At 43.3% G+C, this 21,281-nt stretch overlaps 1 protein-coding gene across 1 annotated transcript in view; it reads right to left on the bottom strand.

Annotated features, from left to right (window-relative positions):
- Positions 1–488: 488 nt before the first annotated feature.
- Positions 489–21,281, bottom strand: part of ADGRE1 (adhesion G protein-coupled receptor E1) — a 68,192-nt gene continuing 47,399 nt past the window's right edge. The window contains 12 exon segments of the mRNA XM_032303254.1: positions 489–968; positions 2,751–2,855; positions 2,969–3,137; positions 6,709–6,800; positions 9,223–9,289; positions 12,188–12,423; positions 13,677–13,871; positions 15,358–15,528; positions 15,973–16,041; positions 16,043–16,182; positions 17,310–17,429; positions 18,808–18,985. Coding sequence (XP_032159145.1) covers positions 963–968; positions 2,751–2,855; positions 2,969–3,137; positions 6,709–6,800; positions 9,223–9,289; positions 12,188–12,423; positions 13,677–13,871; positions 15,358–15,528; positions 15,973–16,041; positions 16,043–16,182; positions 17,310–17,429; positions 18,808–18,985 — 1,548 coding nt within the window. The 3' untranslated portion in view covers positions 489–962.

Raw genomic sequence — 21,281 nt, 5'->3', positions numbered from 1 at the left:
CTTCATTTTAAAGTTTCATCTCCCTCTACTCTTCCTGGCAATCAAGATTTTATGCAGGATGGAGGGCTAGGTGGGATGGTGATAACTTTGTGAGCAGTGTGAACCTTAGCCAAGTCCTAAGAGAGTTTCTGGAAGGAAGAGATGTTGTTTCCCTGAAAGGTCCCAGGAAACCAAAACACTTTCCAAAGGGTGTAGTCATCAAGCATTGCCAGTCTCCATGAAATGCTGGGATCCTGCTCCATCCAGTACTCCTACTCACCCACATAACTGTTTTTTCATTATTATTATTTTTTTTAATTTGTCAGAGAGAGAGAGAGCACAAGCAAGCAGAGTGGCAGGCAGAGTCAGAGAGAGAAGAAGGCTCCCCGCTGAGCAAGGAGCCCAATGCGGGACTTGATCCCAGGACCCCAGGATCATGACCTGAGCCAGAGGCGGCCGCATAACCAACTGAGCCATCCAGGCGTCCCCCACATAACTTTTTTTAAGTGTTTGCACAAAAAAAGTCCATTTTTTATTTTTATCCATCCCCTAGGGCCATCATTACTATTTTACTGACCATTTCTTTAAAAGCAAGAGGAGACTTTGTCAAAGAGTAAGTCAGTCAGTCATACGACAAATCACTTATTGAGGGCTCCTCTGTGTCAGGCTCACGACAGGTGCTAGAAAGGCACGCTTGTGGCCATGCACCAACAAACTCAGGAGAAACCAAAATGGCAACCAGGTAAGCTTGGTATTGCCATTGCAGTGGGATCTGTTACTTCCACAAAATTCTAGAAACTCAAAGCGCAGAACACGGAAGATGAACTGATCATCTGGGACAAAAAGTTCTTGTTTTCCAGAGCATTCTGGGGCTGGAAGATCCTGCTTCTGTGCCTTAAGCTGTGCCTTTCAGAGTAGGCTCCTGTAGGCACCTGCTTTCCTCAAATGTTGCTTCATGGCATATTTGAAAGTAAGAAAGAACTTTATCCCTGTAAGAGAGAAATCAGAATTAGAACCAACAGGATTATTACAAATGAGATTCCATGGATCTTATAAATACAGAGAGAGAAATACATCAACAAACACCAGAAAGATAAACACTAAAATGCTAACAGCAATGGTCTCTAGTGAGCAGTGTGTTTGTCTGTAGAGCCACAGGCACTAATGGCAAACTTGAAAGCTGTTTTCAACTTCTTCACTGTGGATAGCATCCACTCTAGAAGCAAAAAAGCCAAATACTTGTTTGTCAAATTCCTTTGTAACAATGTGTCATCACATGATACAGTTCTGACAAACTAAGTGAATAGGAAATCCACTGAGGGGTTTCTGGGAAAGCTTTTGTTTCCTGGGAAAGGGAGAAAGCTTCGCCACTTCTGCACCATCCCTCTTGCCTTCAACATGGTCGTGATGTCAGGTGCTATGGCAGCCATCTCGCAACCATGAAAACTGAAAAGTAGGGAAAACCTAGATCCTTTACAACACTCCTGAGCAACAGAACCAATAGCAGCAACAGCTAACTCTGAGCTTCTATTCTTGCAGGAAAAAAAAGAAGGAAAAGAAGAATTTCCTATTTAATTAAACTACTGAATCTTAGTTACTTGTGTTTGGAATAAATCAGTGAAAGTATAAAAAATCCTAATCAGGGATGGAGGAGCCATTGTGTAGAGCAAAGTTTTACAACTCTGCAAATTTTATTTATTTAATTTTTGTTCATTCATTTATTTTTTAATTTAAGTATGATGAGTACTGGGTGTTATACTCAACTAATGAATCCGTTGAACGTTATATCAAATCTAATTATATACTATAGCTTGGCTAACTGAATTTAAATACAACTCTGTAAATTTTGAATAGAGATGATAGCAATGCAAACTTATGTGGAATGAGGTGGAAAAAAATGTTTTGCCTCCATTTGCACATTTGTTTTAATGTCTGTGAAACTAAATATGTTTAGTATAATTCATGTAATTCATATGTTAATATATATTTAATTCATGTTAAATACATAATATGAAATTTTATGTATTATATATAATTATGTACTAATTATATAACTTTATAATTATATATATAATTCTAATATCTATCTATCTATATCTATCTATCTATATATAAAATTATCAACAAGAGAACCTGGCAGATGTTTTAACTGGCTCAGAAAAGAATGCAAAGTATAGACATGTATATATATTACATAATACATATATAATATATACTATATATCATTTATACAAAATATATAAAACATTATATGATTTGTATATAATGTATGCAATTATAAGATATCTATGATACATGTTACACAATATATTATATATATTACATAATATATGTATCTGTTCTGCACATTCTCTTTTGAGCCAGGTTAACATTCACCTCACTCCCTCACTGATTAATGAGTAGAATAAAATATTTAATGTATGCTCACATTCTATCTGTGTGAGTCATGATTCTATCTTGTTTAGCTCACACTTGTTTAGCTCATACTAAGGGGCAAAGCTGGGATTTAGCCCAGGAAGCCTGGCTCCCGAACCCCAACTCTTGAACACAACACTTTAGCAAATGTGCTAATATACATGGACACATTTAGCTCACAGAACCAATAGCAGCAACAGCTAACTCTGAGCTTCTGTTCTTGCAGGAAAAAAAAGGAGAAGAAGAATTTCTTATTTAATTAAACCACTGAATCTTAGTGCGCAGTGGCATCTGGTGTTGCTAAGAAGCAGTGTTTCCATCTGAACAGAACCCACATAAAACACACCGTCTCTCACCGTTTTAGAAGTGGAGGGGACGGAAGACAGTAATATCCCTGAGCTCTGGGTCTCAGAGCGGGGTTTGATCTTCTTGGTAATCAATCTCCTGTATTCTTCCCGTACCTGGAGGGAAAAACACATCACAAGAAGATGAATTATTCCCAGACGCAGGGATGTGAGCTGACACAGGCATGTTCCCCCGAAGACTGGGGCTGGGAAGGGCAAATGCTGTGCACCTGGCGGTTGAGCAGACAGTGAATGATGAAGATGAAGGCCCCCTGCAGGCTGTTGATGATAGTGAAGAGGTAGGCCATGATACCCGCCATGGGTCCAATCTGGAAGAGGCCTAACACCCAGGAGCACCCCAAGATGAAGAGCTGGGCAAAGGCCTTGAGTGTCAGTAACCTAGGGGAGAAGATTTGGAGACAGTAAAGCTCTGGGCAGTGGCTGTTGTCCTCATGGACTGTGCCCCCACCACTCACCCACCACCTGGGTGGAAATAAAGGTGCAGTGGCGTCTCCAAGCCCAGAATCAGGGAAATCGAGTCCCGCTGGCACTTAAAAGGCAGTTGGCCTACAGATACACATGCCACAAGGACGTGTGGACACATATATTTAATGTAATGGTGTTGATAGTGATGAAAATGCTCAAAGGACGTACAGATCAAGAACTGAGCACATGCTAAATGAACGGTGATGTCGTAGGATGAAATACAAGGACGTTTTTTTTCTAATTGAAGAAAAACTTGCATAATATAAAACTCGCCATTTTATCCACTCAAAGTGCGCAATTCAGTGGCACTTAGCACGCTCCCGATGCTGGGCAAACATCATCCCCAGCCACTTCTAAGACATTTTTATCACCCCAAAAAGAAACCCTACACCTATGAAGGATTCGTTCCCCATCCCCTCCCCAACTAAAACAAGCCCAGTGTTCATCTACTTGAGAAGAGATAAACAATATTTGGCCCATCCATACCCTGGGATATTACTCAGCCTTAAGAGGGAATGAAATTCTGATATCAGCTATAATGCGGATGAACTCGGAAGACATTATGTCAGTGAGAGAAGCCAGTCACAGAAGGACACGGAGTATATGATTCCATTTATAGGAAATGTTCAGAATTAGGCACATCTATAGAGACTAAAACCTAAGCCAATTCACAGATGCAGTGAAACGCCAAAGTGGAGATAAATGTGTATTAAAAACTGATTTTCAGTACTCTTGCTTTCAAAAAAAATAAATAAAAGCAAATAATAAAAACACCTTTACAATTTTATTTATTTATTTGACACAGAGAGAGAGAGAGATCACAAGTAGGCAGAGAGGCAGGCAGAAGGAGAGGGGAAGCAGGCTCCTCGCCAAGCAGAGAGCCTGATGCAGGGCTCCATCTCAGGATCCTAGGATTATGACCCGAGCTGAAGGCAAAGGCTTTAACCCACTGAGCCACCCAGGTGCTCCAATAAAAACATTTTTTGAAGATTTTATTTTTTTTTTATTTTTTTTTTTTAAAGATTTTATTTATTTATTTGAGAGAGAAACAGTGAGAGAGAGCATGAGCGAGGAGAAGGTCAGAGAGCGAAGCAGACTCCCCATGGAGCTGGGAGCCCGATGCGGGACTCGATCCCGGGACTCCGGGATCATGACCTGAGCCGAAGGCAGTCGTCCAACCAACTGAGCCACCCAGGCGTCCCTGAAGATTTTATTTTTAAGTAATCTCTATACCCACATGGGGGTCTAATTCACAGCCCTGAGATCAAGAGCTGCCTGCTCTACTGATTGAGCCAGACCAAGTTGCCCCTTAAAACCATTTTTTTAAATGAATGAGAATGACCATATACTATGGGGGTAAAGGTACAGGCTCTGGGTACCTGTGGAAACTGCCTCAGTTTCCTCAAATTGATATAGGGACAATAATGCAATTCCTACAGAGTGATATTACTTGTTCTACAGATTAAATGAGATAACAAAATGCTAAGAGTGCTCACAGTAGTGTCTGGCACAAAAACATTTTTGTTAGTTGTTTTTAGCCGTAAGTATTCATATGAAATCAGATACCTATTATGTGGAAAAATCCCGAAGTTCAAAATATGTATAGTACCTAATTATTTATGTAATAGAAGGAGAGTGTGTATAGAATATCCTGGAAGGAAGCTCAATTCATGTGATAATGGTTGCTTAAGGTGGGAAAGATCTGGGGAACTGGGGGTCAGAGAAGAGAGAAGGAATTGCTTTCCATGTGTTCCCCTTTTCACTGCTTGATTTTTCTTAGCATTGCATGTATTAACTTTGTTTTATAATTTTTGCATCAACTTTTTGAAAAAATTATTTTCTAAAAATTTTTTTCTAAAAATGTTTTTCCAAAAGTTTTTCTTAAAAAATATTTAAGATAGATGAGGGATTAGATACTGATAGGAAAATAAGCAAAGGACATCATATGGTTCCTGACAATAAAACCTAGACAATGTCTGACTTTGGTAGGTTCTTAAGATGAAGATTAGTTGAGCGGCACCTGGGTGGCTCAATCAGTTAAGTGGCTGCCTTTGGCTCAGGTCATGATCTTAGGGTGCTGAGATGGAGCCTCTCTCATCAGACTCCCTGCTTAGGGAGTCTGCTTCTTCCTCCCCCTCTGCCCCTCTCCCCACTGCTTTGTGCCCTCTCTCTCAAATAAATAAATAAAATCTTTTTTTTAAAAAAAAGATTAGTTGAGTGATGAAGTTAAGAAACACAAATGGCCTATAAAAGTATGAAAATGTCCCACATCTGTAAGATAAAATAACATATACAAAACTAACATAATATGATAGACTTTTTCACCTATTAAATCAGCAAAAAGACTCAACAAAAATGATACATTCTGGTGTTGGCAAAGCTGTAGGTAAACAAGCACTCTTGCAAATGGAAACAAATTTTCTGGAAAACAATTTGCAATATATATTGAAAGTGTGACGATCCAACCCGCCATCTGACTGGGGCAGTTTTATGCCTACTGTTATGATCTAACAACCACCGATGTGGAAAAGGATCTATCTACAAGGGTATTCAAAACTGTATTGTTTAGGGGCGCCTGGGTGGCTCAGTGGGTTAAGCCGCTGCCTTTGGCTCAGGTCATGATCTCAGGGTCCTGGGATCGAGTCCCGCATCGGGCTCTCTGCTCAGCAGGGAGCCTGCTTCCTCCTCTCTCTCTCTGCCTGCCTCTTTGCCTATTTGTGATCTCTCTCTGTCAAATAAATAAATAAAATCTTTAAAAAAAAAAAAAACTGTACTAAGCAGAGAGCCCGATGTGGGACTTGATCCCAGGACCCTGAGATCATCTCTCTCTCTCTCTCTCTCTGCCTGCCTCTCCATCTACTGTCAAATAAATAAATAAATAAAATCTTAAAAAAAAAAAAAAACAACTGTATTGTTTATAATACCCCAACTCGCCCCAAGAAATCAGAAACAACATGAATGTTCCATGACTAAGGCAAGATTTAAGTAAGCTGTGCTGCATTCTTACACTGAAATGTTTTACCAAAAAAAGATACTGTCAAAGAATGTCTAGTTAAATTGAAAAATATTCATGACATAATTAAGAGAAAAAAATCATTACAAATATAAAGTAGATGGCAAGATTCTGTTTTTGCAAATATGCACATATCATTGTGCACAGTAGATGAGTTATAAAATATATTAATAGTTTCAACATAGGAAACCCTCTTCTTGGTAACTGTGTTACTGTTTCATAAGCCAGATGAAGTGGGCAATGTTAGCATCCCTAGTGTACAGCTAAGGAGACAGTTTTAGAGAGGCTATGTAACTTGCCTGAGGTCACACAGCTTACAAGTGGCAGACCTGACATTTGAGACCCCAAATCTAGACGCTGTGCTCTTCTGTCCTGTGCACAGGACCAGGCATATGAAAGGTACTCAGTGAATGTTTGTGGAGGAAGATGAGGGAGATTGGAAAAGGAGAGAAAAGAAAGGAGGTTCTTTACCTGGTATCTTTGAGTGTTGAGACTTCAGCATTGACACTGGAAAGCTTCTGCCTCAGGACACACAGTGTCCAAGTCAGGAGGATGGAATTGATCTACAAAGTCAAGCAGAAAGGACTGAGAGATTGGGTATACAAATGGACAATGGCCAGACCACCTCCCTGCGAAAGACTCATAGTCTGCAGTAAACACTCCAGGAAGCAGTTGACCCTAAACAACCAGCTCTTGATTGGTAACTGACAGCCTTCCTAATTTCTGCCCTCACTTCCAATTTAGAACCAAAAGGAGAAAGCCAAAATGCTCCCCTAAGCATTCACAGAAGATGCCCTGCTTTGAGTTAGCTTGGCTTTAGGGTCCCAAAGCCTACAGTCTCTGCTCAGGGCACACCTGAAGCCTTACCTTTTTTATCCCTATAAAACTTTCCCACTCTTCTGCCTGCTTTTGAATCTCTGCAAAGTGCAAGTGATGGTGACTGACTCCCTCACTATAGCAATAAATAGCCTTTGCTGGTTCTCATCTGGGTGATCACCACTAAGTTTCACTGTATGCATATGGAAAGTGAGAATCAAGATTGGTGCCCTGCCTCAGTTGAACTGTTGAAGACCTAACCCCCAGGACCTCAGAACGTGATCTTATTTGGGGTTAGGGTCTTTACCAGAGGTGAACAAATTAAAATGAGTCATAGGTTGGGCCCTAGTCCCACATGACCTTATAACACAGGGAAATTTGGACACAGACACAGTCAAGCACAGAGAGAGGACCAACTTCTACAAGCCAAGAAACTCCTGAGGTTACCAGTCTTCTTGGATAGAAAACTGGAATGGATCCTTCCCTTGAGCCTGCAGAGAGGACATGGCCCTGATGACCTCTTGATTTTATACTTCTGGCCTCCAGAGCTGTGAGACAATACAATTCTGTTGTTCTAAGCCACTTTGTTTGTGATGCTTTGTTATGTAGACCTAGGAAACTAATACGTACCCACCTCCCACCCCCCAGGTCTTACAGAAGTCAGAGCAAAACCCATCTGGAGGAATACAGTTTCAAGAATTCCCAAGCTTTAGATCCGTGGGATAGGAGCACACAATGAACAATTATACGTGACACAAGGAAAAAAGCCACCATGAGTGAGAGTCAGAAGAAACATCAACTTGTAGGACTGTTGAATCTGGGTTGGAGGTAAGAAGGCAAGAAGACAGTGGATAACACCCCTAGATTCCCAGAGAGTAGAACAGTGGGTGCTAGGGCTGGGGAGTGGACAGGGGAAGATGTTGGTCCACAGTTACACAAGGTGAATAAGTTTTAGAGATCTTATGTGACTACAGTTAACAATACTGTATTGTATACTTGAAATTTACTAAAAGGGCAGATCTTAGCATCCCAGTGTTCATAGCAACAATGTCCACAATAGCCAAACTATGGAAAGAGCTGAGATGCCCTTCAACAGATGAATGTATAAAGATATGGTCCATATACACAATGGAATATAACTGAGCCATAATAAAGGATGAATACCCAACTTTTGTATCAACATGAATGGGACTGGAGGAGATTATGCTGAGTGAAATAAGTCAAGCAGAGAAAGTCAATTATCATATGGTTTCACTTACTTATGGAACGTAAGGAATAACATAGAGGGCATTAGGAGAAGGAAGGGAAAAATGAAGTGGGGGAAATCAGAGGGGAAGACGAGCCATGAGAGACTGTGGACTCTGAAAAACAAACTGAAGGTTTTAGAAGGGCGGGGGTGGAGGGTGGGTTGGCTTCATGATGGGTGTTAAGGAGGTCACGCATTGCATGGAGCACTGGGTGTTATACATAAACAATAAATCTTGGAATACTATATCAAAAACTAATGACATATTGTATGATGACTAACATAACATAATAAAAATAAAATAAAATAATAATAATAATAAAGAAAAAGAAAAATGAAAAAAGGACAGATCTTAAGCGATCTCACCACAAAAAAAAGGGAAGGAAAAACAGTAACTATGTGAGGTGATAGATATGTTCATTAGCTTGATTGTGATTATTTCATGATGTATGTATATATAAGTCAAAACATCAAGTTTCACATCTTAAATATATGCAATTTTTATTTGTCAGTTACACCACAATAAAGCTGGGGGGAAAAAACAACTCTAGGCTTTCCTTTGCTTTCAACCCTCAGTTTTCTTCTCCTCCCTGACCATCAAATACTCTTAATTTCTTTCTCCCGTTTTTTTTTTTTTCTCATTCAATGTCTAACCGCAGAAGGCATCAACAGACTCATTGTCACAGATAAGATTATCTAGGGATCTATCCCCTCCAGGGGATTTGCATGTTGGCAGAGAAAAAAAAAATTCGCAAGTCAAAGAAATTACACTCTAATTTGGAAATCTCAAGAACCAGGGATCAGAAGGGAGAATGTTTGAGAAAAATAAGTGATCTCAGTTATGCAAATTCCACTGGCACTCCCTGATCTCTGGGTCTCCTTATTCCTGCACCAAAACATACGGTGTCGAGCAATTTTCTTACCATGATGATGGCACAGACTGGCCCCAGGAAACTCCAGATGAACCCTCGGTCTGTATTCAGCCAGCAGCTATGGAAAGAAAGAGCAGTCAGTGCTTGTCTCAGTCTTGACCCTACAGTTACTCCTACCCCAGCAAATGCACTAATGGAGGAGAGTATGGCCCTGAGATGAAAATTCTCATGACGTGGCAGGTTACAGTTCAGTTTTCTTTGGGACACAGCAAGTCTTCTTTCAGACTTTCCTCCTGGGTAAATATTCCTGAAGTATTCACTAGGTGCCATGAGTAGAGCTCATCTTCAATTCATAATCTTTGTGTAACCTCTTCCCCCCTATTCAGACCTCTTCACTGGTACACCTGCTCCTTCAAATCTCAGCTCAGATGTCATCTCCTTTGAAAAGCCACTTCTGACCATCACTATTCCTGGTTCATCTCTGGCAGGGCTTGCTGGTTTCTTTCTTTTCTTTTTTAAAGATTTTATTTATTTATTTGACACAGAGAGAGAGGGGAGAGAGAGAGAGAGAGAGAGATCACAAGTAGGCTGGCAGAGAGAGAGGGGGAAGCAGGCTCCCTGTTGAGCAGAGAACCCAATGCAGGGCTCCATCCCAGGACCCTAAGCCGAAGGCAGAGTCTTAACCCACTGAGCCACCCAGGAGCCCCTGGACTTTGGACTTTTGTTCATCTCTGAACACCCAGCCCTCAGTGTAAGTCCTGGCATGGATGAGACATTCTATGATTATTTCTTAAAATTAATGGAGGGAAGGTCGGGGGGCGGGGAATGGAGAGAGAGAAGGAAGAGAGAATTCATTGCCTCTTTCCAGCATGTCTCTGGTAATTTGTTGTTTTCACCATTTCACAACCATTCCACCATGTTCAGGAACAGCACCCCAATATTCCTTTAGCAAAAGTGTGCCCTCCCTCTGCACAAGAGAAGGAAAATAATCAAGTTTGGCCAACCAGGCATTCTCTCCCTGGAACATGAGTCTCCAAGTAGTAGTAATAAAAAGGTGTAAAATGCACAGAAGATGCTGTCCCTGTTCTTTCAGTAAATTTACTTCAGTAAATACCAGCCAACTTCCTTATCAGTTTCTGCATCTCTGGCTGGAGGCATCAGATTGAAAGCTCTGAGAATTAGCTGTCTGGGAGCAGCCCTCAACCAATGGCTGCTGGGAGGGAGCTGGTCAACAAGTATGCCCCCTGGGTGAGATATCAGAGGTGCATGCCCTACATAGTTTCCCAGAGGTGCCCACTGGGCTGGAGCCATTACCTGCAACCACACCTGCTCAGAAATGCACCGTGTTTCTCCTTCTCTTCCCCATGCCTAGTGCTTCTTCTGAAGGTCACCTCAAATCCTTGTCAGTACTCCTCTCTTCCAAAACTTTCTGTGGTTCTTACCACCTGGAAGGTATTTTCCAAATTCCATGCCCCTCCCCCAGTTTCCCCTTCTCTCAGCCCAATCCATCCATTCTCCAAACCCACCTTGAGCTCTCCCTTGGGAAGCTATTGCCTTCATCTCTGTTGCACCCCCTTTCCTCTTTGCCTGTGTACATTTCAGTGGAGCTTTCAAGACTCATTCAAATACCACCTCCTTCAGGAAGCCTTCCATGAACTTTCCAACTCCCGTGTATTATCATCCTTCTCTGGTCTGTCAGTGCTTCTATTACCCACACCAACATCGGACACTTCATCGTGGTGGCCTTACATTGTCACTTCCATCTCCTAAGTCAAATCCAAATTCAGTTTGGACACTTCCTAGCTTCCTAGCTAACTGTGCTGAGCGTCATTTCCTCTGAAGCTACTACCATTCATTAAGCTGTTACTTTAGGTACCACCATGTGCACAGGTTGTACACTGCAAAAATCCAGGGGACACTCTTCACACTGTACACAATGGAGACTCAGTCCTCGCACATAAGATTTCGGTTGAGAAGTACAGAGGTAATACATATTTGTAAAGCTTGCAGGATTTAGGTTTGATGAGTCCCCACTAACTATGGATTCCTTTCCATCCCATCTTATCTCATGACCTCACCTGAAATATAAACCATCAGTAGTAGGCAAGGGGAAAACCTGGATATTCAGTTCCCTCACCAAAATAAAGGGGGGAGGGAATCAGATGGGGAGAAGAACCATGAAAGACCATGGACTACGGGAAACAAATAGGGTTTTAGAGGGAAAGGGGTTGGGGGAGATGGGCAAGCCATCTTGGGGGTTGATGTGTATTAAGGAGGGTATGTATTACATGGAGCACTGGGTGGATGTTGTATGCAAACAATGAATCATGGAACATGACATCAAAAACTAATGTGTTACTGTTTGGTGACTAACAAAACATAATAAAAAATAAACAAATGTCTTAAAAATAAATAAATGATACTCACCAACACACTACCTAAAATCCTTTCATATGAACCATGTGATAAACAAACCCTGCTTTAAAACAAACCATTGTGATGATGATGATGATGATGATGATGATGATGGCATGTATAATGCTTTACACTATGCCAGACACTGTTCTAAATGTTTTTCAGATAACATCTCATTTAACCTTCACAACACTATGATGTAGGCTTTGCTGTCAGCCCCTATTGTACGGATGAGGAAATGGAAATGGTATGAAAGAGGTTAAATGACTTTCCCAAGGTAGCACAGCTAAAAGGTGGTAGAGCAAGGATTCAAACCCAAGCAGGCTGGCTCCAGAAACCGTGATTTTAAAATTTACAACCAAGTTCATTGTTTATACCACCACCATTTATCTTTATTATAATGCAAATAGGACTCCTAGATTTGTGTAGTGTATAACCTGTGCTACTGTACATGGCAGGCCTGAGACTGACAAAACATAAAGAGCTCAATAAATGGTAGACTCAACTACCACGACTGTTATAGCTCTTCTTGGTGTTCCTGTAAATATCACCATGAACCCTAGCAGTAGGCTCCTCAGGGAGAGAGAAGGAGATCACTTACCGATTATGCATCCCATAACCTTGTGGTTGCACACTGGCAGAGACAGCCACCACCACCACTGGGAGCCCATAGCCAAAGGCACAGAGGTACCATATCTTGATGTTACGAGAGCTGAAGTAATTCACCACTTTCAGGTTCCTGACCATAAGGAAGAGCATCACAGCCTCCACCAGCATCCAGAAGAAGCAGGCCAGGAAAAGGTAGTGCAGGAAGCCTGCAATGATGGCACAGCCCATCTGGAGAGGAGAAGCATGCACATTCAGGATCATTTCACCCTCCCCCCACCACCCAAGAAGCAGATCCAGACAACAGTGGGGGTACACTTTGATTGGAGTTCCCCAATCACAGCCCATTCTTCACAAACCTTTATAGAGATATTCTTCCCTGCAGGTGCTATCATCCCTTTGGTTGGGGGACCCATTGTCCTGGTTTGCCTGGGACTAGTTTTTCCCAGGACATGCGACTTTCAGTGTTAAAACTGGGAGAGTTTTGAGAAGAAGGGATAGTTGATCACCCTACCTCAGAGGATGTATGAAGATATTGAGTGTGGGGGTGAGGAAAGCATAGCCATTGGACTGGCTGTCTAACATCTCGTGGGCACATGGTCACATCTATTTCTATATTTTCTATGGCCGTTTTCACTAAAACAGCAAAGTTAAGTGGTTACAACAGAGACCCTAGGATCTGCAAAGCCAAAAATATTTATATCTGCCTCTTTGCAGAAAGCATTTGCTCACTCCTGGTCAAATGGTGGGAGTGACATGTACTACTAGCATTGAGGTCTGGGAAGCTAAACATTCCACAATGAGAGTTGATTCCACATAAAGAAAGATCACTTCAGGAAAAATGTCACTAGTGCTCCTTCTGTAAAAATCCTGAGAGCTTACCATGTTCCTGTTATAGTTATAGGGAGTAGATTGGCCAAAGTTCTTGCTCATAGTCTACTTCAGGGGTGTAGATGCACAACAAGTAAAACAACTAATAATCATAATGCTTTCAAATAAATGCTCAGAAAGAAAGCAAAATAGACTGATAAGGGATAGAGTTTCTCAGCTGTAACATTATTGATATTTGTAACATTATTGTCAGGTTATTTTCTGTCTTGGGAACTGTTCTGTGTCTTGTAAGGTGCTTGGCAGCATACTTAGTCTCCATTGGGTGCCAGCAACTCCCCTACCAATACTGTTTCTAGATATCACTGAGTGTCCTCTAGGGGGCGGAATCCTCAAAAATAAGAACCGATGGTTTAAACGGTAATGGGGGGACCACCACAGTATATAAGATGACCAGGGAAATGATTTTAAACTGAAACTTATCACAAGAAGGAGTCCACCAGGTGAAGAGCTGGGAACAAGTATCATCAAAGGAGGGCATAGCACATACAAAGGCCCTGAGGTGGGAACTAGCATAGAGGTTGTTGGGTGGATGAGCAGGGGCAGATCTGGACATGGTGAGGCTGAGTGAGGACACAGTCTAAGGGATGTGAGACCTGGTTGTCAGTCTTGTCTACACCGGTGATGAAGAGAGTCCTGGCCAAGAAGAGGCAGATGCAGAGGTGCAGGTGGAGGTAGGTGTTGTGGTTGCGAATGGCACGGCACAGTAGGAAGGTGGCGATGGCCAAGACGAGACACGCCAGGGAGATGATTATCCCCACATGGCTAATGAGGTACAAGGAGAACTCCATCTGTCAGGAAGGAGATACAGTACTCAGAGAGGGACTGACATTCCTCCAGGCAGAAAAAAAAGAATTATCCAGACTCCTGACTGGGGCAGAAAGGGCTCAGGGAACTTTTCTCCCTTTGACACTCAGAGTGAAGCAGATATTGTCTATCATCAAGCTTTGAAATCCATCAGCACCCATCCCCTTGCCTCCCCCTCCCCTGTCCTGTGCCCCACCTCATGTCGTAGGAGAGCAGGATGCCTATAAACTACATTTCTCAGAATCTTCTGGGGCTAGGGTCCTGGATGTCATTTAGGTTCTCCAATGAGAGGTATGCACAGAAGTTCTGGAAGGCAGAATGGAGGCAGATACCAGCTTTCTTTCTGCAGGGAGAAGTTATGGCTGGGTTCCACATTCCACTGTCCCTTCTTTGATTGCACGGATATGGAGTGATCTGACAGGAGCAATTTCTGACCCCTGGATTGCAGCTGCAGAAGGGTGATCTTGAAGCCAACCCCCAACTGGCAGGCCCTGACTTCAATTCCTCCATCCCTTCTCATGATTTTGTGAGCATCCCATTCCCTGCTTGAAATACCTAGAGTGGTTACTGTTTCCTGCCCTGATCCAAGATGCTACACAGGCGTTCGGAGATGCCCCAACTTCTGGGAGTGGAAATGGCAAGCGGAGTCCTTCCCCTATTCACAATTAATCTTGAATTTTTGAGTTCCTTCTGTGACAAGGCAATATCTCACCAGCTACTCTCTATGGTTTTGTGATGTGGTGGCTAAGAGAACAGACTACAGTTCTGCCAGTTCCTAGTTTTATGAGCTTGGGCAAGACACTTAACGCTCCGTGCCTCTGTTTCTTCATCTGTTAAAAAAGGATACAAACAGTAACCCTTTAGGGTTGTTGCAGGAGGATTCAATGAAAATACTTGAAATGCTCACAGCTGTGCAGGAAATGCACTGCATGTTCTCTATGTCTTTCCTCTCCACTGAATCTACCCACTCACCAAGGCTCACTTCACATCCCATTCCCTCCCTGACTACTTGCTGGCTCTCACCAACACACTTCTGAATTCCCATAGCACTACTTCTTGTACCATATACATGGTTTTGTGGAAAGAGACCTCTGGGGCTAGACTATGCTGGGTTCGAGGCTTGTCTCGAGTTTCCTAAGCAGGGGGGCTATGGAGCCTCAACCCCCAACCTGTAAAAGGACTTGAAAACACTTAACTTAAAATAAAGGGTCCAACACAGTAGGCGCTCTGTAAATGGGATCTGTGATTATAATTGTCCCAGCATCTGCTTAGGATTACTTCTCATTTTATAAGTGCATGTCACAGCTTCCCAGCCAGGCCCTGAATTCTCCAAGGGCAGAGCTATTGCACACCCCATCTGCCACCCATGACTCCCACAACATCCAAAGCCATGAGAGATGCACAATGGATATTTACTCAATATTTTCCCCTTGGGTTTGGGGAGCCAGAACACAGAGAATCAGTACTGACCGTGAGCTCCCCAGAAGCCATGATGATGGCCAGGTTCATCATTCGATTACAGCTGCAGACAGTATGTGTCTTGGAAGCTTCAAGGACCACACAGCCAGAGGACATCCACCTACCACCCTCCAAGTTGGTGTCCCAGGAAACACAGATAGGGCTCTCAAATTCCTGCTTCGGCTGAAAATGGAAAGGCTCTGGTCACCTGAGATGCTCTTTCAAAAGGATTCAAGAGTCATTTGGGGCAAGAAGATGCAGGTGTGTGTTTGGGAGGGAAACAGGTTATCTCTGTGTGCAAGGAGGGAGGGAAAGTTCTCAGATATCAGCTCTGCTTCTCGCGCTGACTGGGTCATAGCTCATGTGAATAACGTTCCTCTAAATGTTCCTGCGTGAACATCACTTAATCTGAGCCCAATCTTGCACAATGATGGATGGAAGAATCACACATAGAAATAAGGAAGCCCTCTCCTCGGGAGGTAGGTTTGGGGGGTCAGCTTGAGTTGCAAGAAACTGTAGGAGCTTGCCGCCTTCATGGGTCCCTATCAGAAAAGAAAGTTGAGCCCACTGGGGGATGGGACATTCTCCATAGGTAGATGGGGGTTCAGCAGGAACCTCTTCACAAACCTCAGTGTTCTCCAGCATGTAAATGACTGGGTCAGAGAAGCCATCTTTCTTCTCCCCAGTCATGATGCGCTCCCTGTACAATGCGAAAATTCATCTTCATCTTCAACTTGCTCTGGAAGTTGGCCAAAGGGGTCTGAGGGTCTCGGAAGAAGCTCTCGTCTAAAAAAGACTCCATGCCCAAAAAGGAGACAAAAGCCACCCCAGTGGGCCCTGTGATTCCCACAAAGGCAAAAAAAAAAAAAAATCATTTGCTCAGTAGTGATTATAGATGATGCAACACACACACACACACACACACACACACACACTTTAATATCCCACGCACTCTGTACCCCACTTGCCCTCTCTGAGGATGGCAACCCCAGTACAACCAGTGGACTTCAAGATTGGTGACCCTCATGGGAACCATTAAAAAAAAAAAATCCCGAGCTGCTCCCACCTGGAGAAATGTTGGCTACATTTAAAAATAAATTTAAATTTGTATTTTTTAAGAGACAGTCAAACTGAGCTGTGGAAACAAGTTTGCCTCCTACTTTTATGGTTATTCTGGCTCCCTCTCTTAGGTAGGCTTCCCCTTTCAACACTGGTGGTCTTCAGGGATGTCCCAGGCCTGCTCCCTGAGCCCTCCAGACTGCAGATGGGTAAGGGAGTGGCCAACAGGAGTCCACAGGCTAATCTGGCCATTGTCTCTCTTGTGTAAGTAAAAATGCGGCTACAACATGGCCACGCCCATCCATGCATGAACACCTTTGCACCGTGAGGGACTGTATTGCCCTCAATGCCTAAAAAAATCTACCAACCCACCCTCTACAGGACAAGTTTGCCAATCCCTGACACAGACCGGCACTGTCCGCCAGCTATACAACATGAATCGCCCAGGTAATTTAAAGTTTTCTAGTAGCTACAATTTTTAGAAAAGCCAGATACAAGTAAAAATTAATTTTAACAATATAGTAACTCAATACATGCAAACAATGATCATTTCAACATATAAGCAATATAAAAAATACGAATGAGATTTTTCTATCCTTCGTTTTGTTTTGTAGCAAGCCTTTGGAATCTGGTGTGCAGTTTTACGCTCACAGCCTGGCCACATTTCAAGTGCTGGCTGACAAAAGGGGCTGCTTAACTGGACAGTGAAGGTCTTGGTGCCCCATTATTGTGAGGGGATCTATTTATTTAACATCTGACTTCCCCAGCTGATGGAAAACTCCTGGAGGACAGGGCCCTCACCTCACTGAGCCCTTCACCAGTCTGGGCACCTGCCCGTTGGCTGACGGATGTGCCGACTGACTACACCACACCCACCCGCCTTGATTCGCGGTCCAAGTCAGTACCTGCGGAGTCAGTCTCTTCGATGATGGAACGTGCAATCTCCACCTCGTCCCCTTTGGCTTTCAAGTGAAAAGTCATGTTCTCTTCAGTGCATCCTTCCTTGATAATTTTGCTTTCAATTTCTAAAAGGAAATTGAAGTGAAAGGAACGTAAAGTGAAAGGAAATTGCGGTGAAGCGTCTGCCTTCAGCGCAGGTCACGGTCCCAGCATCCTGGGATCAAACCCAGCATTGGGCTCCCTGCTCAGTGGGGAGCCTGCTTCTCCCTCGGCCTGCTGTCCCCTCTGCTTGCGCGTGGGCTCCCTCTCTCTCCCCCCAACCTCTCTCTCTGACAAATAAGTAAGTAAAAATCTTTAAAAGGAGATAAAAGGAGATAGGGAGACTTTGCCTGAGATCACTCAGAATAGGGAGTCCTGGATTTGATTTCTGTCCAAAAAAGTTATGTATACCTCATTGCAAATAACGAAGAAAGAGGCCGGTTCATCACTGGGACGGTCTTGCGCCCCCGAGGAGTGACAGGAGAATAGGAGCCCCAGACAACTAAGAATCCCAGCGGGAGCTGTGGGAGCGAGATCTCACTCCGGGGGGGGGGCGCATCAGGGAAAGATGGGGTTGAAGTCAACAGTGATGGCAAGCAACGGTCATGACCTTCTAGCTACTCTGCATGTAGACAAGTTTTCTGAAACCAAAGGGAAGAGGAAGGGGCTGGGGCAAACCCAGCAGACTGGACCAGGGCTCTGCCACTCACCAGCTGCGCCACACGGAACAGTGACTTAAATTACCCTCTGAGCCGCAGCTCTCTCACCTGTGGCACGACCATAACTACGGGGTCTTCATGAAAACAAAACAGGTGAGGAAACCGGAGGTGTCCTTTTAAAATATAAGCCAGATCATGCCATGCCTGTTTTCAGACTCTCCAATTCTATGCCCTGCCCCCAATCTTCCTTCAGAGGATATCCTGAGTCCCTACATTTGTCTGCGAAATCCACCTCTCCCCTCCGTTTCTGACCCCTTCTGCAGGCTCTGTGATTCTCTACTTCACTTTGGCCACGCTGGCCTCTCCACTGTTCCTTGAACTCACCAAATAGGAACATGGTTCCCTCCCCCTGTAAGCTAGCAAGGTCCCTCCCATGCCTGACTCGCTCGAGCCAACTTAGCCCGGCTGTGTTTTTCTTTATAGCACTTACCCCATCTCATATACTGGCTGCATTTACTGTGGGACTCAGACGGTTGTCGAACAGAGAATACACTCCAAACCCTCTCTGGCAACACTCTCAACTCAATGTCAGCCATTCCATAAATGGGAGATGTTCATATCCTTGGACTGGCTCTTCTGTGACTTCAGAGGTTTGAAACCACTGGGGAAATGGGATATGGGAAAGTGGTGGAGAATCGCATCGCCCAGGGCCCCCCCCCCCCCCCCCCCCCCCCCCCCCCCCCCCCCCCCCCCCCCCCCCCCCCCCGCTCCAAGCCAGCGCCCGGGTGTAACCTTGCCCTGTTACCTAAGTGTTCAGCCTGAACAGTCTGACCGACATTGGCCGAGGGGTTCAGGAAAGCTGCCAGCGTGCTGCTTTTCACACTCTCCAGGACCACAGTGGCCAGAGCAGAGGTCTCTTCTTTGGTGAAGTTGGACCATGTGGACGTTTGCTTGAGCACAGAGGAAAGGCTCTCAGCTGTATTCTGCAAGGAAAGGTGTTTGCATGCTGTGCGCGCTGTCCCTCTTCCCAGACCCCTGGAACAGCGGCTGTTCCCTCTCCCTCCCCCGCCCTCTCTCTCCCTTCCGCTCTGTCCTGCCTTTCTCTCTTCCGCCCTCTCCCTCTTTCCCTCTCTCTCTGGCCTCTCTCTTTCCCTTCTCTCTCTCCTCAAGGGAGTGTGTGACAGTCTAGACCAATGAAGAATTAAAAAGGCATCTACTCAGCTTCTTTTTCCTGATCCCAAAGGCCTCCTTGGGATGCAAAGTGGTGTAGCCTTTATGTTTTTTTTTTTAAGATTTTATTTATTTATTTGACAGGGAGAGAGACAGCTAGAGAGGGAACACAAGCAGGGGGAGCAGCAGGAAATGAGGGAGAAAAAGGCTCTCCACTGAGCAGGGAGCCCAGCATGGGACTTGATCCCAGGACTCCAGGATCATGACCTGAGCTGAAGGCAGATGCTCAACCGACTGAGCCACCTGGGTGTCCTGGCGTGGCCTTTAAATGAGCACCTGGAATAACATCACATGCACATAGCGCTGACCCAGCGATTTCCTGGGAAATCCTGGGAAATTCCCAGAATTTCCTCCTGGAAATTCCAGAAATGCTTAAAAATTGTGTGTGTGTGTATACACACATATACACACACATTGTATATATACACATTGTATATATACACATATACACATTGTATATATACAATGTGTATGTGTGTGTGTATATATATATATATATACTGAAATACATTGTATATATATACATACACTGAAATACATTGTATATATATACATATATACATAAAAATTATATATATAATGTATATAGTATCTCATTTCACTGAGAAAAAAAGTACTTTCATTAAAATGGTTGTACTTATGATATTATTGTTTCTGGCTCATAGACATAAAAAGTAATCAATACTATAAGTCAGGTATTGTGTCTTACACATGTTAATATTAGGAAGATATCTGTGAAGTAGAGACTATTGTGTCCATTTTTGGATGGGGAGACAGGACACATATCTAGGTGGCAGAACTAAGACTTGAACCTTGGCAGGCTGGTATCAGAGGCTGAATCCTTCTAGTAGGTGTTCACTGAATGGCTTCAGTGTGTGTGTGTGTGTGTGTGTGTGTGTGTGTGTGTGAGACATTCACAGAGTGGAAGGATATGGAAAGATACACATCCAAATGTTAACCACTGGATGGTCCTCCATCGATTATGTCTATGATCAATATTCCTCCATTGATTATGTCTATGGAGGAATAAAGGAAGGAATAGCAATAACAATATTAATATTAATATTAATGTTGATACTATTCCGTTTACTGATTGTCAGTAAGTGGACTTCTACAATGTGACTCTGGCCCCAACAAAACAAAAATATGAAAAAGACTCATGACTTAATATATACAAAGAAGAAATTAATTGACTCCAGACAGATGGGAAGAAAATTAACTGAAATCCTGGTAGGAATACCAATTTCTATCTATCCAAACTGGACAATAAAAACATGAAAAGAGAGGCATCTGGGTGGCTCTGTCAGTTAAGGATCCAACTCTTGATATCAGCTCAGGTCACAATCTCAGGGTCTTGGGGTCCACCCCTGCATTGGAATCCACACTCAGTAGGGAGTCTGCTTGAGATTCTCTCTGTCTGTCTCCCCTGACCATCCCCCTGCTCTTTCTCCCTCTCTCTCTCTCACAATCTCTAAAATTAATAAATAAATCTTTTTTAAAGACATGAAAAGAATTTCAGTAAAAACTGGATGATGGTACAACTTGAGAGTTGTTCCTTCTGGAGAAACAGGATGCACTGAGTTCTGTAACCGTATCCCAGTTGCAAGGCATGAGTGTAAGGATCCTCCCCACCAACGCAGAGAAAAATCTCAGGTAGAATCATCCTGCAAAAATGTGATCCTCAGTGGACCTTGGGGAGGGTATGTGCTATCGTGAGCGCTGTGAAGTGTGTAAACCTGGCGATTCACAGACCTGTACCCCTGGGGCTAATAATACATTATATGTTAATAAAATATTTTTAAAAATCTTATAAATAAAAAGTTCTTGTGGGCTTTGAATCCATTAAAAAAAAAATGTGGTCCTCAATTCTGTGGCTGAGGAAACCTCATTAAACTCCCTTTGAAATGTGAGATCTATTCTTAGCTGGGAACACTGTTTTATTTCCTTGGGGAGGTAAAAAAAAAAATCGGTAGGCAAACTTAGACTCCACGGGGTTAACACTCTTGTGTTCACTTTAGAAAGTTTTGTGATCTTTGGCATAATCTGGAA

Source organism: Mustela erminea, chromosome 1, assembly GCF_009829155.1.
Source record: "Mustela erminea isolate mMusErm1 chromosome 1, mMusErm1.Pri, whole genome shotgun sequence".
NCBI classification, from domain to species: Eukaryota; Metazoa; Chordata; class Mammalia; order Carnivora; family Mustelidae; genus Mustela; species Mustela erminea.
The sequence above is the reverse complement of the archived record's forward strand: the minus strand, read 5'-3'. Positions and strand labels throughout refer to the sequence as shown.